The sequence below is a fragment of the Ailuropoda melanoleuca genome, chromosome 9 (assembly GCF_002007445.2).
Source record: "Ailuropoda melanoleuca isolate Jingjing chromosome 9, ASM200744v2, whole genome shotgun sequence".
Lineage (NCBI taxonomy): Eukaryota > Metazoa > Chordata > Mammalia > Carnivora > Ursidae > Ailuropoda > Ailuropoda melanoleuca.
The window spans coordinates 100,841,295-100,857,558 of record NC_048226.1 but is presented as its reverse complement, the minus strand read 5'-3'; the positions used below and the strand labels follow the sequence as shown (position 1 = coordinate 100,857,558).

Below are 16,264 nucleotides of genomic sequence, written 5' to 3'. Positions count from 1 at the left end.
GTCGCTTCAGGCAATGGGCACACGGCTCTGAGAGCCAAGAGCAGTAGACTGTTGCTCTGGGAAAACAACTCTCAGAGCTTTTAAGTCATGTTCATAATGGGATTTTCTGCAGAGATTGTTAAATTATCATTTCCTCTGTTTGCATTTTTGCAACTAATGTGAATCTGGTTTCAATGAATGAAATAAAGTATGTGATTATGTTTTCCCACCTGTGAAAAGTGCTTAAAAATTATAATAATTAATCTTTCAGATAATTTTATAATGATGAATTTTACTCAGCATGTAATTGATACTCTTCTGTGGTTTCTTTGAAGTCCTCACCAAACCATAAACTAAGATCGACTGTTTCAGTCAGAACAACTGTGGTGTTTCTCTAACTCATAGAAATACATGTCTCGATGTATCTCTTTTGCCTTTATTTTTGTGTGCAGTAATAAATCTATTTAGGATGCAAAAGCTTAGTTTTTAAATTCGGATTTGTTTTTTGCTATATAGGAGAAAGGGGCAGTTGAGGTATAAACAAAATGATCCTAGAATTAAAGCTTTTAACTTAATTTAGTGGATTGAGTAAATCAGTTCCATTGAATCAGCCTTAAATACCTACTACGCGTAAACAATAGAAATTCCTGCTTACTTACATGGAAAATGATATTTACAGGGGTCTCCAAACCCCGATTTGAAGACCTTATTCATTTATTTGCTCACTCATTCTGTCAATAAATATTATTGACCACCTAGGTCTAGGTGCTAATGCAGAAAATATGGCAAAGATTTTGAGAGGAAATGATGTTCAGATCAGAAATAGTGTACGGTTGCCTGTGGCTAGGTGACTGGTCATTGCTCCTCCCCTTAAGAGAAAGGAATGAGGAGGTGAGTGCGGTGCACACTGGGTTCTAGATTCTTGGTACATTAAAGAGGATGTTCCCATCTGAAGACTTTTACTTTCGCTGTAGGAAAGACTTGTGGTGAATTGACTGGAGGAAGTGTGAATCAGTGTGTCGGCAGACTTCCTAGGCAAGCGTTGCTGAGTGTCTGGACAGCTTCAGCCGACCATTTGAGGTTTGCCATAAGGAACTGAGGCCAAGCTTGTACTGTGCTGTAGTTTCTCTGGTTGCTCAGCAGGAAGCGTGCGAAGGAGGCAGGGGGCTGTTTCAGTAGGCGTTGGTTTTGTCGGGCAGTTAAAGTAAAGGGATAATGAGAGATTGGAAGTCGGGAGTCTTTGCAAGGCAATGTCACGATGGTGACACATATGATATAAGGTAGAGTGTTAACTGGGGAGTAGGAATCTTTTCATCAACCGAGGTGACAGGCTAGGAGGTGATGGTTGAAGAGCAGGATCTTGGGAATTTTTTTCTATGGCAGAGGTCAACACACTTTTCCTGTGAAGGGCTGGAGAGTAAATATTTTAGAGTTGAGCACTAAGAGACAAAAATCAAAAGTGTTTGAAATACTTGCATAATAAGAGACAAGACAGATTTCCACAAAATTTTGTAACGGTGAAATTCATGATATAATAATGGCATGTAGTGTTTGTAATACAGTTCTGCTAATGAGAATAGTGGACTTCTTTTTGGGGTAGCGATAACATTTCCCTAACTGAGGCTCAGAACAGTGCTCCCTGTTGTCGTATCAGCTGCAGATGTTGATCTCTTAATGCCGCTCTGTAAGGAGACTTCACATGTTTCATCTTGGGCCGTGTCTTCACACTGACAGGTGCTCTCAGGTCCAGCCAGCAGTCCGCCAGTTACTGTAATTGAGCATAATCGTTACTCAGAAGGTGCTGATGGAATTCTTCTGGATTCTTCTCTTTTTTCAAATTTAAATTCAGTTTAAGTAACTTAGAGTGTATTATTAGCTTCAGAGGTAGAATTTAGTGATTCATCAGTTGCTTCTAACACCCCGTGCTCATTCCGACTCTCCTCTTTGTATTAGATTTGACACGTGTTATGACTTTGCAGGTTAATCACGTACAGGTGATGGTGAGGTGGAAGCATGTCAGCTGCAGAGTTACATGGATTTTGAAATATGTAAATTTTCTTTGCCCTTGCCACCGGGGTCCAAAGAATGCTGCTGGGACAAGTCTGAGTTAAGAAAATACATCCACTGCAAATTTGCGTGGTAATGGAAATCTTCCTTCTTGCTTTCGCTTGTGACAGCATGGAGAGGGTCTAAAGCAGCTTGCGACTCAGATGATGTTAGTTGCTTCGTAAAGTTTAAGTGCTCATGGATTAGATGAGTTCTTAGTAAGAGCCTATTTTATTTCTGTAGCTGTTTTTGGTATTACTCATTTTTATATCCACCATCTAGCATAAGTATTGGCCCAGTGTGTCTGGAGGATGTGAATGGCACTCTGGGAACAGTCGTGGAATGTGTGACTCTGCACTGTGCTCTTCTAAAGCAGCATTGTTTCCCCCATTCCTTCTGATTACAGGTGAAGAGCGACTACATGTCAGAGATAGCTGACCGCGTGGACCAGGACATTGCTTTGAAGTTGGGCTGTCTAGAAATACGGTAAGGGGGTAACTAGGCAATGAGGGCTTTGCTCATCAGCGGTGTTCAGTAATTTTGGAAATTATCCAGGTATTTTCCTTTTCCTCATAAAGATTGTTAGTAAAATATTGAATAAAATTTGAGTAAAAATTTGAGGTTTTGAATGAGGTTGTCAGTGCTACTTGTAGAAATCTTAGGATCTTCTAAAATGATATTTCATTATATTTAGAGTGGAATGATTGATGAGAGTGCGCGTACATGAGCAGGTCTGAGAGCGCTCCCCAGTCATCTCCTGGGGTGATGGAAGTGTGCTGGGTCTGTGGGATCCCAGGTGTCAGCCACTCGCCACAGGTGGGGACTGAGGAGTTAGATGTCTAATGCACATCATTTAGGTGGAAACATGAATAGCCACATATGGCTAGTGGCTGCCGTGCTGCAGGGTTAAGGGAAATGGAGATCCGAGAATGCCGTTCTTATTTCTGATAACATTTGTCACCATGTGTCATATATTATCTTCTATGCTACCATTTTAATTTTGAATAAAAGAATATTTTACCTTTTTCAGATGTGATTTCAATTAAAATTTCCTTTGGGCTGCTAGTTTAAGATGAATTGGTTAAACTAGCCAAAAGTTGATTACGTGTGCTCAGAACAGTTAGTGAGAATTTGTCCCGAAGATCACTATTTTTTATACTGCATGAGGCTGTTACATACCAGTCCCTAGAAGGACCCAAGGGTGGTTAAGGTATAACTCTCAACTGCTCATTAAAATTTGTGTTCAGCCTTAATTCTATTTCCCAGTAACAGAAATCATCCCTCATTGGTCTCCATGTTCCTGTCCTGCCCCTGAGCCCTCACAGTTCTAGGCAGAAAGCATACTTGGGTGCTCCTTTCTCACCACAGACAGTGCTGTACTAGGTTATCTAGAACAAGATCAGAAAGCGTGAGCTGTTGTGCGAGCGGCACTGGGACCTCCTTTGGTTCTAGGTAACTTTCCTGCTCCTTCCCACACTGGCCTCCCGTGCTGTGTTCATCCTTCTCCTCTGTGCCTCGTTCAGTGTCGCTGATTTCATTATGAAGTAATGCATTGCAGGAAAAGCCTGACGAATCAGTTCCCCCTCCAGGCCCCTCCCTTAACACCCCTCCCCACATGAATACAAAGCAAGAAAATCAATTAAGTGACCCTTTTGGGGCCCTTTGTAATTTTTCATCTAAATGTAGTGCTTTGATTTTTAAGTAGGCCAAAGAAAAAGCCAAACAAATTTGAAAAGCAAAACCAGTATTTTATATTATTATAGGCAGGTTTGAAACAAAGTCTCATTCTCCAAAACGTGACTTGAAATGATGTGTCATATCCGTGTGTCCCAAAGCAGCTCAAGCCAGGGCTTACCCTTTCGTAAGGTGTTATGTATGTGCGTGGCAGGTTCTGTGGAGAGAGGACCTGGCTCCAGTGAGACCTGAGACTGCTTGAGTGGGTAATCTGGAGTAAGAGGGTGCAGTGCGGACTACGTTCCGGATGGTAGACGGCACTTACCGTGCTGGAGCCTGGCGCCTCTGCCTGCGCAGCCTACTCTGATGATTCTGTCACATCCATGCAGTTCCCCTTGGTGACACATGCGCCCCTGCAGGAGTTGGTGTGCTGCTTGCCTGGCCACAGCAGGAGGCTGGTGTCCCTGTAGCTGTCCTGCTCGTGCGAGCACTTTCTCGCGGAGAGATGAGCACGGCAGCCAGCGGATGTAGCTAACCTCTTTTACACCTGGAGTCTTTACAAGGAGCCAGACCTGCTTCACATTACAGAGAAAGCAAGATCGTCCAGTAGGACAAAGTCTGTGTTCACTGGTCTGTGCTTCACTGGGGCATGGGAGTAATGCCAGGGGTCAGAGTCGGACGTTATTAATAGCGTACCAGGATGTTTGTGGCTGTTCAGCAGCGTAGACGCTCCTTATACGTGTGTGTAAATATGTCTTCCCTGGTTTTAGGCGCTCGTACTGGGAGATGCGAGGCAACGCGCTAGAGAAGAAGTCCAACTATGAAGTGTTAGAGTAAGTATCCCACGCCGAGGCTGTGCCGCACGCACCCAGAAATAAGTCAGCCTTCAAACTGCGTTTGTTAGTTTACCTGAAGCTAAATTCAAAATCTGAAACACTACTGTTTCTAAAACAATTCTGTCTGGAAGAAGGGAAGTTTTTTTAAGCAAAGAATTCTTAATGACAGTAACTGTGTGAGCAGACAAATTTTAATTTGTTGATAAATGTCTGCAGGCTAATAATGTCTGGCACGTCAGCACAAACTTCTGTCTCTGTAGATTTAATCATATTGGGGTGAAGTGCTTCTAGTTTACATCGAATTCAGAATTGCCGCTTCAGTTATTACTTATATTCTCTGTATACGTGGTTGAACAGTTTTTTCACAGGTGTAGATAATGTGAATCGTTGCTCATGTATCAGGATATTTAGAATAACTGAAAAATTTTCGGGTCATGGAATTAATCTGTGTATTAGACTGTTATATTAGGTTGTATTAAATGCAGATAAGCCATGCTGGAGCTTCTGTCTGGGGAGGCTAGAAGTTCTGTACTTCATCTTTTTGATCATTCATGCAGCAAAAGAGAGTTGATCTTTAAGTCCCAGTAAAGGTCCATTTTAGTTTCATTAGGAATAGTGCCACATCTGGCCAACACTTATTTTTCTGGCTGTATTATTACTGAAATCCTTGTGGTATTTGGGAGATGTAAAATAAATCGGGAAAATAAAGTAAAAGGTTATCCATTGCTCCTCTGCTATGATTAGCAGCTTTAACTGGCTTCAGATTTTGTTTAGACTTTCTTGGAGCCTAACTGCGGCCACAGTGTGAAAGTTTAATATCCCACCACTTTGAAAGCAAGATTTTGCAGAGGAGTTGTAGTCATTTACACATTAAAGTAGAAATAACCATTTTTGCAAATGGGTTACAGTGCAGGTACAGCCGTTTGGAATAATAACTGGTCATAGGAGATGTGATAGTTATTTTTTGTAATTAACCCGAACCTCCTTTGTGCCAGGGTGTGAGGGGCAAGAGGGTCACCTGGGCTGTCTGTCCTGTTTGAGGCCCTGAGAACCAGCTCACCGCCTGACTTCTGAACGTGACATGTCAGCATAGCCTAGAGTCCGTGACCATGTGCAGCATAGAGGACACATGCCAGACACATGTCTGTGTTTATCTGAACACATCTATACGTATGCTGTGCCCTTCGCGGCTTGGATAGGACAAAAAGGAGTTGGTTAGAGATGAGTGAAATATTTGAGATTAACTAGGATATCTTAGCAGGCAGAATTATTTTCAGTAGACTGTTTCCTGACCTGCATTGGATGGTGTAGAAATAGTGAGACCATTAATAACCTAAACGGAAAATAGCTAGCACTCACTGTGGTGTAGATTTCTGTTCACAGTTGTCACATTCTTCAGTCTCCCAGACTCCTAGTGCTTAAAATACAAATCACCAGAATTGAGGAGATCATTGAAGATCTTGTCTGAGGTGATACTGGGTTTGTCCTCAATTCAAATGGAGGTTCAGGAATAGCAGGAATAGTTCTGCGTATTCGGTTATTTGGTCGATTATCTGTTCCTTTGTCCATTTATTTCTTTACTCATTAGTTCACTTAACAGATGTTACTGAACATGTGCTGAGCCATTGGCAGCTGAGTGCTAGACATTCAGAAAGTAATAATACAGAACGTTCACCCTTGGGAAGCTTCCAGCTAGCAGGGAGACTCAGACGAGTGAGTAGAATTGTAGAATAATGTCCTAGGAACTGAAGTAGAGATACCTGGGAGGCGGGGGTCCGGAGCGTGGCACTCGATGTCCAAGGTGGCTTCACGGGGAGATGTGGTCACCCCGAGTCTCAAAGAAGGCATGTGGGCAGGTGGGGGGAGCTGCCCGGGAGGCGGAATGAGACTTTGTGAAGGCACAGAAACACACAAGGTCAGGTAGCAGCCAAAAAACTGCCTGTTCATGGTGAGGGCCAGGTCATTAACCGCCCACCATGCTCTTCAGAAGCCTGTGGTCCTTGCTTGTTGCTGACTCCTGGGCCATCCTACACAGAATAGTGGTGCGAGATTTGTGATTTAGAACTCTGTGTTTGTGGGACTGGGGTTTTATTAAAGAAGGTTAAAAAAGGGAAGCAGGGAACCAAGACACCACTGTGTCTCTCCTGCGCACTCGAGAAGGAGCGGGGCTGTGTCGTGGGCACAGCAGCGCTGGCGGCCAGCGGAGTGGAGGTGGCCAGAGCTGTGGTCTGTGTGCCAGCTGGCTGGTTAGATTTGGTATTCTGTTCTGGGCCACAGGGATACCGCTCACAGGAAGAGTTTCTGTTTGGGGGGAACTGGAGAAATTGTTGGAGCATGTTAATTTTCAGTTCTGAGGGAACATGTATATTTTTTAAATGCAAAGGAAGGAGAAATGTGGGTTTATGTCATATGTTATAAAATCACTCATACCAGTAGCATTAAAATCTTTCATAGTCCCCAGTGCCTGGTTTCTAATGTCATTCATCAATAAAAGGAACCAGGGCTCCTTTGATAAATGAATGGCTGATGCTAGACAGGGGTGGGGAGAGGAAGTCCAGGAGGGGCCTGAGCATCTTGGTCCCAGAAGGGAGGAAGTGCTCTGCCAAAGTGTCGCAAGAGCCAGCTGAAGGGCCTAAAGCTCTAATCATTTTTGCTACAAAATGAGCAACATTGTTTTAGATTATAACCCAGAATATAGATATCTGTGAGTCCATACTCATACGAGTGATTGAATACGTGAGAAGTGACAAGTCTCTCATACGGAAGAATTATAAGTAATTTATGTAGATATGACCACGAAGGGGACAGAGCATAAAATCCCACCTTAAAGGATGGGCTGTACTTCATGACCTGTGCAGGACAGTGTGGAAAGGGGTGTGGGGAGAAAGTCAGCTGCAGTGAAGAAACCTGGCAGACCCCACCCGAGCTAGATGATCAAGGCCGTCATCAGCAGTGATGAGCCATGCTGATGGCAGGTGCCCTTGGTAGGATCCATTACCTCTGTTAGCTTCCTCCCCTAAACCATAACCCCAATCTCATCATGCGAAACACAGATAATTCCCAGTGGGGGGCCGTTATACAAAATACCAAACCAGTACACCTTAAAACTGTCAAGATGGTCAAAAACAAGGAAAATCTGAGAAGCTGACATAGCCAAGAAGAGCTTGTGGAGTCATGATAATTAGGTTGGATTCTGAAACAAAAAAATGATTCAGAAAAAGTAATGAAATCTGAATGAAGTATAGACTTTGTTAGTAGTAATAAGTCGATGTTGATGTAGGAGTTGTGGCTGGTGTGCCATTGGTAATGTGAGCTAGGAGCAGGAGGGAGACCTGGGTGTGGGGTATCCGTGGCACTCTGTACTATCTTTCCAACATCTCTGTAAAGCTAAGACTATTCTATAATAGTCTGTCGCAATTTAAAGAGAAATGATAAGGGAATGGAGGTGAAAAGCCAGCAGGTAGACAGGGATGACGATCTCAAGAGTTCCATTCCGTGGTGAACAGTTCCCTTAAGTCCGAGAAGGACCTGGACCTGGCAGTTAGTGACAGGGTACTGGAGCACCTGTTCACGTCTTTTATGTCACAGTGGAAGCGCGTCCTTTTGCAGTGACCTGTATCCTGCCCTGTCTCTGCGAGGCCACAGTAGGAACTGTGGTGTCACAGGATGAAGTGAGCCGGGCATACTGTAAATACTGTAAAAGGGACACAGAGTCAACAGGACAACAGGGGCCGGAATGAAATCCCCATGGATCGTGCATTGACACGTTTGTGGCAGCAAGAATAGGCAGTTAAAAGAAAGAAAACGAAGAAGCAGGTATCCATCAATGTGGGGTGGTGGATGTGTATTTGGAGAGAGGAGTTTTCAGTTTAAGATCTGTTTGCCACGAGGGGCACCTGGCTAGCTCAGCCAGTAGAGCACGCTGTCAGAATTGGTGTAAATTTGGCTTATTTCTAGAGATTACAGAAACTGAGGTGATGGCAGAGTAGGTGGGGGGCAGAGGACAGACCCGGGCACTAATGGGTGGGGGTCAGTGAAGTGGAGAATGTGGGGGTTACTGTCCACAAGTGAGGACGTGTATTTCGGGAGAAATGGGTGCAGTGTGGTGTCATCACGGGCCTTCTCAAGGGGTGTGGGTGAAAAGCGGAATTATCTGTAGTCTTGAGGCCGCTGTTGTGTGTTCTTATCTAAGTATGCTATGTAAATTAGGCAGACTTGATAGATAAGGAGAAGAAGGGCGGCTTTAAGAGGCTTCTGTTCCGGGTATGACTGTGCTGGGTTTACCCCGCCAGGGTCCTCCCTCCCTCCCTCTAGTGGTTCCCAGTAGCTGCGGAAGTTGTGTGACTCTGCCCTGTTGAGGCAGAGCGTCTATTGCGGGTCCTGCTTCCACCGTACCCTGCCCTTGGTGTGTGCTTGCAGGGCTGTAGAGTGAGGGCGAGGCTGATGCCTGCCTTGGTGTGCAGAGTTAGGACGGCGATCTGCATCGAGAGCTGAACACAGTGCCGGCCCTGAGTCAATGTTGGCCGGTAATTATCGCTATTTGGTATCGCGGTGATCAGGATCCAGAGGAGAGCTTGTCACTCACGATGAAATCCAAACTGTGTAGAGTTTCTTCACAGTGTTTTTAAGAAAAAAGCATATAAAAGAATGTCAGAGTTCATCTATTAATTTTGAGCCTTTTAAAATTGTTCTTGTTTGCTTACAAAGGTAGTAATCAATCTAGCTGGAGAAAATTGGAACGGAATTGTCTGATAAGAATCTTAGAATCCCAGTTAGTGTTCATCACCCTCACAGTCTCATTGTCTCCAGAGACGCTCTTATAGACTCCCCCTTGTTTCCATGCGTGTGCACAAGGCAGTATAGAGTTCAGTGTGAGAGCAATACGCTGTATGTGCATCCTGCTTCTTTCCGTCAGCCGTATCTGGAGAGCTGTTTGCACTGACCAAATGCATGTCAGCACAGCAGCCCTTCAGATCCGCGGGCCATGCCATGTGTAACCAGTCCACGTGTGGGGGATGTTCAGGCCAGTGACAGCACGGGGCAATGTCACCATGTTTTCTTGCTCATTTTGCCTGTGGACCAACAAACAATAGCTTGTTTTATTTACTTTAGCTTGATTACTGTTGTTATTGAACACCTTACCGTATGTGGGCCATTTTATATATTCCTTTTTTAAAATTGGCTGTATTTTCTTTAACAGTTTTTACATATATTTATGTTTTTTCTAATTAATGTTAAGAGGTTTTTGTCATATGAACTGTGTTTGTATTATTTGTTCTGTATGTTCTTCCCAGATTGTCTGTAAACTGTGATTATATGGCTTTTCATCATATAGGACTTGTTCTTTTTTTCTTGTTTGTTTTTTGTAATGTAATAAAATCTGCCAGTTATTTTCATTTTAGTTTTGAGTTTGAAGACCTGATGTTTGTTCTCAAACTTTGTGGATTTATTTCTGTTTTCTCATCTCCAAATGGGGAGATGTCTTTTCAGAGGTTTTCTTGGTGTGGTAACAGCTTCTCTGGCTTCCGTGGAGACTGTCTTTGTGGGCTGGCATAAGATCATTTCCCTCCAGTAATTTACTACGAAAACATTCAGACACACAGAAAGTTTAAAAGGACCGTGCAGCAAGCATACATATACCTGTCCCCTAGATTTTACAGTTAACATTCTGCTGTATTTGCTTTATGTGACCAATTTTTATAAGTGTTTCAGTGTGGTTTTAAAAGTGGACTTTCTATTCAAGCTGGATAACATCTGTCTTTCCTGGTCTTTTTTTGTCTCCTGACATGTCAGTAACTGAGAAGGCATGTGTCTCCCTCTGTGAGAGCAGCTATGCCTGTTTCCTCCTGTGGGTCAGTTCATGTTTGCTTTGTATTTGTAGCTTTTTCATAGAAACACACAAACAGAATGTTTTTATCTTCTTGGTTAATTGAATCTCATGTCATTATTCAGTTACCCTCAGGGTGCCTAATCATGCGTACTTTCTTGTTTTGGGGGGACTTCTCCCCCTGAAGTCTTCTTTGCCTTCTTTAGGTTAGCATAGGCCTAGCTTCCATTTTCTTTCCTTATATTACTTCTTCTGTTCTTTCCTTTATTACTTTTCTTCTGTTACTTTGCACTTTATCACATCCTTATACTTTTAAGTGTGTGTCTTATAAGTGTCATAGGGCCAGATTTCTCAAATCCAGAATGTGTCTTTTAACTGATGGATTTAATCCATTTGTATTTATTAGGATAAATGATGTATTTGGACTGGCTTGTGTTGTCTTTATTTCAATTGTTCTTTTTTTTCCCCCAAAACTTTTTTTTGGGGGGTGTGTGTGTGTGTGGTTTTTTCTTTTCTTTCTTTCTTTTTTTTTTTTTAATGTTTTTTTCTTAATGGGTTTTCTTATTCCAAATTTTCTTCTCTAATGATTTGGAAATTTATGAACTATTTCTGTTCTTTTATTAGTTTCCCTTACATTTTAACCTTCTATATTAACTTAGCCAAATCTAGATCTTAAAATTCTCTTCACCCTCTCTTCCTTAGTGTAAGGACCTCTGGACATCCTAACTCTCTGCACCTCCTCCCAACTCGCATGCCGTTTCACCCATATGTTAGTTCTGTCTTTACTTAAGCCCCACATGTTAGACATGTTATTATAAGCTCATGCAGACATTGTTGATTTGGTGCCATGTGTACCATTTTATCTTTTACACATTCTTGTGTCTACCTCAGACCACCCTTCCGGCATCCTTTTCCTCAGATGCTGTATTTGCTCCACACTCGAAAGATCATGTTCCAGTACGGCTGTTGACAGACGTGCTGCCGTTTCTCTGTGGTCCATCTTTCCTTTCAGATCTTTGCATGGCTCTTCCAGGCTCACTCGTGCCTCATGCATTTTGTTCATGACCCAGCTTGGAACAAGATGTGCTGCTTGATTCTGTGGATTTGCATTTTTCATCTGGAAAGTATATGCCATCAGCTCTGGAATTGTCAACTAGATACATTTGGACCTTTGTAACTCTTAACATGTTTCGTATTTTCCATCTGTTTCTCCCTGTGATGGGGTATGTGTCATTTCTCTAGACTGTCTTCTAAGCCTTTCATTCCCTTCTAAGTAATCTTTCTATCATACCGCGTCGGCTCACGTTTCATTTCACCATTGATACTTTTCAATTCCAAGTTCATTTCTTGGGATGTGATCTGCCCTTGTTCCCAGTAACCTTTTGTTGCATCCTTGTGCATGTGATGGTGCCAGGAGTGTCTCTGTTGGCTCCTCCTCTGACTCACTCCAGCGTCCAGGTCACTTGAATCAGAGCTGGTGGGCCGAGGTTCGGCAAGCAGGGCTCCAGAGGGGCTTGTTCGAGAGCCAGGGGTGAACGGCACAGCTGCAGCCTCCCTCGGGTCCAGGCCCAGTGCCAGAGCACCGGTTCATCCACGCCCCCACACACACACACCTTCAGACGGCATCCCTTCCAGAAGCCCCAGAGCAGGTGCCCACAGCCGGCAGTCCCAGGCTCCTCACCCCCAGCCCTTAGCACATGCCAGGCCGGGTCTGCAGACCTTCCTGTTTGTTGCCATGCTGCTTACACAGTCTCTGCCCTAGCGCAGCCTACCTTCTGGTGTCAGCTTTCCTTTTTCTTGAGGTACATTATTTAAAAATTCTTCTAGGGGCACCTGGGTGGCTCAGTCGTTAAGCGTCTGCCTTCGGCTCAGGGCGTGATCCTGGAGTCCTGGGATCGAGCCCCGCATCGGGCTCCTCTGCTGGGAGCCTGCTTCTTCCTTTCCCACTCCCCCTGCTTGTGTTCCCTCTCTTGCTGGCTGTCTCTCTCTCTGTCAAATAAATAAATAAAATCTTTAAAAAAATTCTTCTATATGTATCTTTGGTGGTAATGTTCTATTTCTGACATCTTGAAAGGTGGCTTTACTCCATGAACAATTCTTGATTCATCGTGGTATTTTCCCAATACTTTAAAAATCTGTGAAGCTGTTCCTTTTGTTCTATCTTTCCACACTACTGTCAGGAAGGCTGATACCGGGGCTTTACATGTGGTGCCTGCTGAGTGGGTCGTCTGGCTCTGAGCAGACTCTGGTCATCATCCTGCCCCAGGGACCAGGCAGCCCAGGTCCTCCAGGGGCCTCAGCATTTCTCTTTCCTACTGAGTATTGCTGGTAACTTGAGGCCACTTAGAAAGGTGTATATTTTCTAGTACAGAAAAGAATTCTAGACAAATGCAGAATATCACTTGTTTCCTATTAGTTTATTTTCAGGTTCTCTTTTTCCCTGCCAGTAAGGAGAAAAAAATTGTGAAATAGTCCACAGGGTTGCCTAGTTTCTGCCAGAAAATTTAAAGACAATCTCAGTTGTTTATAACCTAATGAAGAATACCCCTTTCAACTTTATCAGGTTTCTAAATAACTTTTTTGAATCATGCTGAAGATAACTGGGCCAACCTCTAAGAGGGGAAAGCACTATGTGGGGCCTTCTGTAGTTTTTCTTTAAACTAACTAAAGAGCTAGTCTTTCCATGTCTTTCCAACCTTGATAGAACCAGTGTGCCTTCTGTGTAGACAAAGGGGAGGTGTATGGTGGTGACTCCCAGCCCTGGCCCCAGAGCACGGCCTTCTGAGGGTGCACACTTCCAGGGAGCGGAGTGGCCTGCAGATGGACGACACTTTCTTTGTGCCTTTATGAGCAGAGGCAAAGCGGGGGAGGAAGGCAGCTGCCATAGGAGGTCAGATCATAGGTTTTAAGAAAAATGTTTTGTACTCAAGCTAACAAGCGCATTGTGACAATGACAAATTAACCAAAATAAGCTAATAAAACCATGTTTAATTATGGTTCCTACTGTGATCTCATTGAAGGAAGAATTTTACATACCACTGATTCTTGTTTAAACTACAGACTTGTGCAGTTACTTTATATGAACTCCTTCACTTTCCAGTTCTGCTCATTTCCTTATTATGTGGTTCGCTTTTTAAAGAAATGTGTTTTTAGTCATCTTTGCATGTGGTGTGTTCCTCTGTAGTTGTTTGTGTACTTGTGTCTGTTCTTGCTAGACTGTCAGCTTCACGGATAGAGCGCCCTCCTGCTATTCCCGGCGCCTAGAGGCGTCTGACATTTATGTGGTATTCCAACTGTTGGTATTTCTTGAATGAAAAAAAATTCATGATTTCAAATTAATTGAGGTTAATTATAAGTTTGCATTGTTTTCATTTTTTCATTGTCTTCCTAATAGCAATCTAATGCTTTCTTTAGTTACCTATAATATATAAAAGAAGGTGCTGATGGATTTGGCATGAATTTAACAGTGGCTTCACTGAGTTAAAAGGGCATTTCTCTTTCATACAAAACAAGTCCTACAAGTCCTAGGCAGTCACTGTTCCTCATCACCAGAGCACCAGGCCTCTTTAATCTTGCCATCCCATCTTCCACAGCATGCCCCCATACCCTAGGATGGCTGGTGGACCTTACCAATCACATTTGTATTCCAGCCTCCCAGAGGAGGAAGAAATGGGCACCCTCTTTCTTTCCCCTCCCTGCAAGGACACAGGTGTGTATGTAGTACTTTCCCTTAGAGGGACATGGGCTGAGTCATAGTCACATGGTCACAGCTGGCTACAAGAGAGGAACATAGTACCGTGCCAGGCCAGCAGACAACTTTGTACCCAGGAGGAGGGAGAGAATGCCATTCAGAAGTGAATAGCAGTCTGTACTGCAGTTAGAGAATTTTCATATTTATCAGTTTTTAAGAGGCTTAAGGTATTTTAGAGGTTAAATATCTCAGTGATATTTTTATATTAAAGATACTCAGAACAAGGATGACATAGGGATGCTGTATGAAAATACACATTTTAGTTGTATTTTAACATCAGTTTTGGTTGCTTTTTTGCCTGGACTTTAAATCTTTGAGGAATTATGTCCACAGATTAGTTACCCAAAGCCAACAGACAAGGCCAGGGACTTCTCAGAAGTGGTGCCAAAGGGGAAGTAAATTTATCTTTGACATAAGACTTTACTTATAGTGAAGCTTATTCCATACTCTGTTCTCCCAAAGCCTGCTCTGGTAGGACCTGTGCACTCGGATGCACGTGTGTAGGACACGGCCACGGGCTGGGAGTGTCTAGGCAGGAGCTGTGCACTCTGGAGAGTTCGTCCTGCTGTGTGGTCGACCCTGGGTGTCAGGGAGAGGCTGCAGGTGCTGAGGACTGCCGCTTGCTGGAGTCCTCTGTGGGGAGGGGCTGTGGAAAGGCAATGCCTGGAAGTGGGTGGGCAGCCCTGACACATGGAGGGGCAGAGCTTGGAGGCTTCACCAAGTCCTTGTCAGTCAGCAGTGGTTTAAATCGTTCCTGGGAAGGACAGAGGTAAATTAAACATTAATTAAGAGGATTCTCTTTTAAAATTGATCACAACTGTAATTTTTAAGCTCCAGAAACCCTGGATCACCACAAGCAGACTTATCGGTTTTGGGGCCTTATTGTCTGACAGCAGCTCTGTGAGTTGATTGTTGACCCCTTGTCTCCCCTGAGGAAAGGGGGTATGTGCGGATTGTTGCGCCCCGTTTTCCAGCGTGGTGCCTGGTGTAAGTAGGCAGGTGAGGGCAGCCTTGCTTTCTTTGAAGCTTCACATCAAAATAATGTGAAGCTTAGAGACCAAGTTACAGAAACTTCTGCTAATCCTGAGAGAAAAGTAGGAAGAGTAGTCATCAGAAGCTTCCTGGCGCACAGGGACAGGCCGTCCCAGCTGAAGGCTGCTGCTGTGACTCCCAGCTCCATTCTGGAAGGTCCGCTGCCCTGCTGCCCATCGTCCTGGGACGCCCTCCTCTGGCTGCAGGAGGTTGGAGCGCCGTGTGGTCATCCTGTGGTCACTGTGCTGGGGGTGCAGCTACACCCAGCGTCTATCTGTTCCGCTCACCCCTGCGCTTACTGGGGAGCCCTCCACCCATGGCCCCGAGCCCTGGAGAGTCAGGGTGCCTGACGTCCTGGATTCACCGCTGCAGCCCAGCGCGGTGTCCCACTGTGGCGGCAGTGTCCTCTCTGCCCGGGGCCAGCGTGGCGGCCACGCCCCATGTGAGGCCGCTGAGCACCTGACATGTAGCCACCACGACAGGGAACTAGATTCTTAGATTAATTTTAGCTAATTTAAGTATATATTGCATCACATAGCTACTGTAGCGAATAGTACAGCTCTCACCTAATATTAATATCTTATCAGCTAGCTCTATGTGGGTTTGGAAATTTCCTTTGTACATTTGTGGGAATCACGCAGTCTAATGCTTGAGTTTGGGAATTGGGGTTTGGCAGTATTCTAAAAGTTTCACGGAGCTAGTTTTTTGTCCAGTGAGTTTATGTGAATTTAGGATCTGCACCTTGACAATTATGTGTATAGTGAAGAATTACCTTGTAATAAAATAGCTGTATTTTGTTGAAGACATGTAAGTAGTTTTTATTGTTTTTTTAATTAAAATATGTTATTTATTTGTTCGACAGAGAGACAGAGAGCACAAGCAGGGGGAGCAGCAGGCAGAGGGAGAGGGAGAAGCAGATTGCCCGCTGAGGAGGGAGCCTGATGGGACTTGATCCCAGGACCCTGGGACCATGACCTGAGCCAAAGGCAGACACTTAACTAACTGAGCCACCCAGGCACCCCAGTAGTTTTTATTGTTTGATTCATGTCATCTCTCACTTGTGTAGAGTTTGGGTTCAGGTGAGGTTCATGACACAGGAAGCTAAAAGCTCATCGGCTA

At 44.1% G+C, this 16,264-nt stretch overlaps 1 protein-coding gene across 5 annotated transcripts in view; it reads left to right on the top strand.

Moving 5' to 3' along the window:
* Positions 1 to 16,264, top strand: part of PTK2 (protein tyrosine kinase 2) — a 159,294-nt gene that overhangs the window by 21,079 nt on the left and 121,951 nt on the right. For all 5 annotated transcript variants that reach the window (XM_034668666.1, XM_034668665.1, XM_034668664.1 and 2 more), the window contains exons 3-4: positions 2,432 to 2,511; positions 4,470 to 4,532. In XM_034668666.1, coding sequence (XP_034524557.1) covers positions 2,447 to 2,511; positions 4,470 to 4,532 — 128 coding nt within the window. In that variant the 5' untranslated portion in view covers positions 2,432 to 2,446. The remainder of the gene's footprint in view (positions 1 to 2,431; positions 2,512 to 4,469; positions 4,533 to 16,264) is intronic.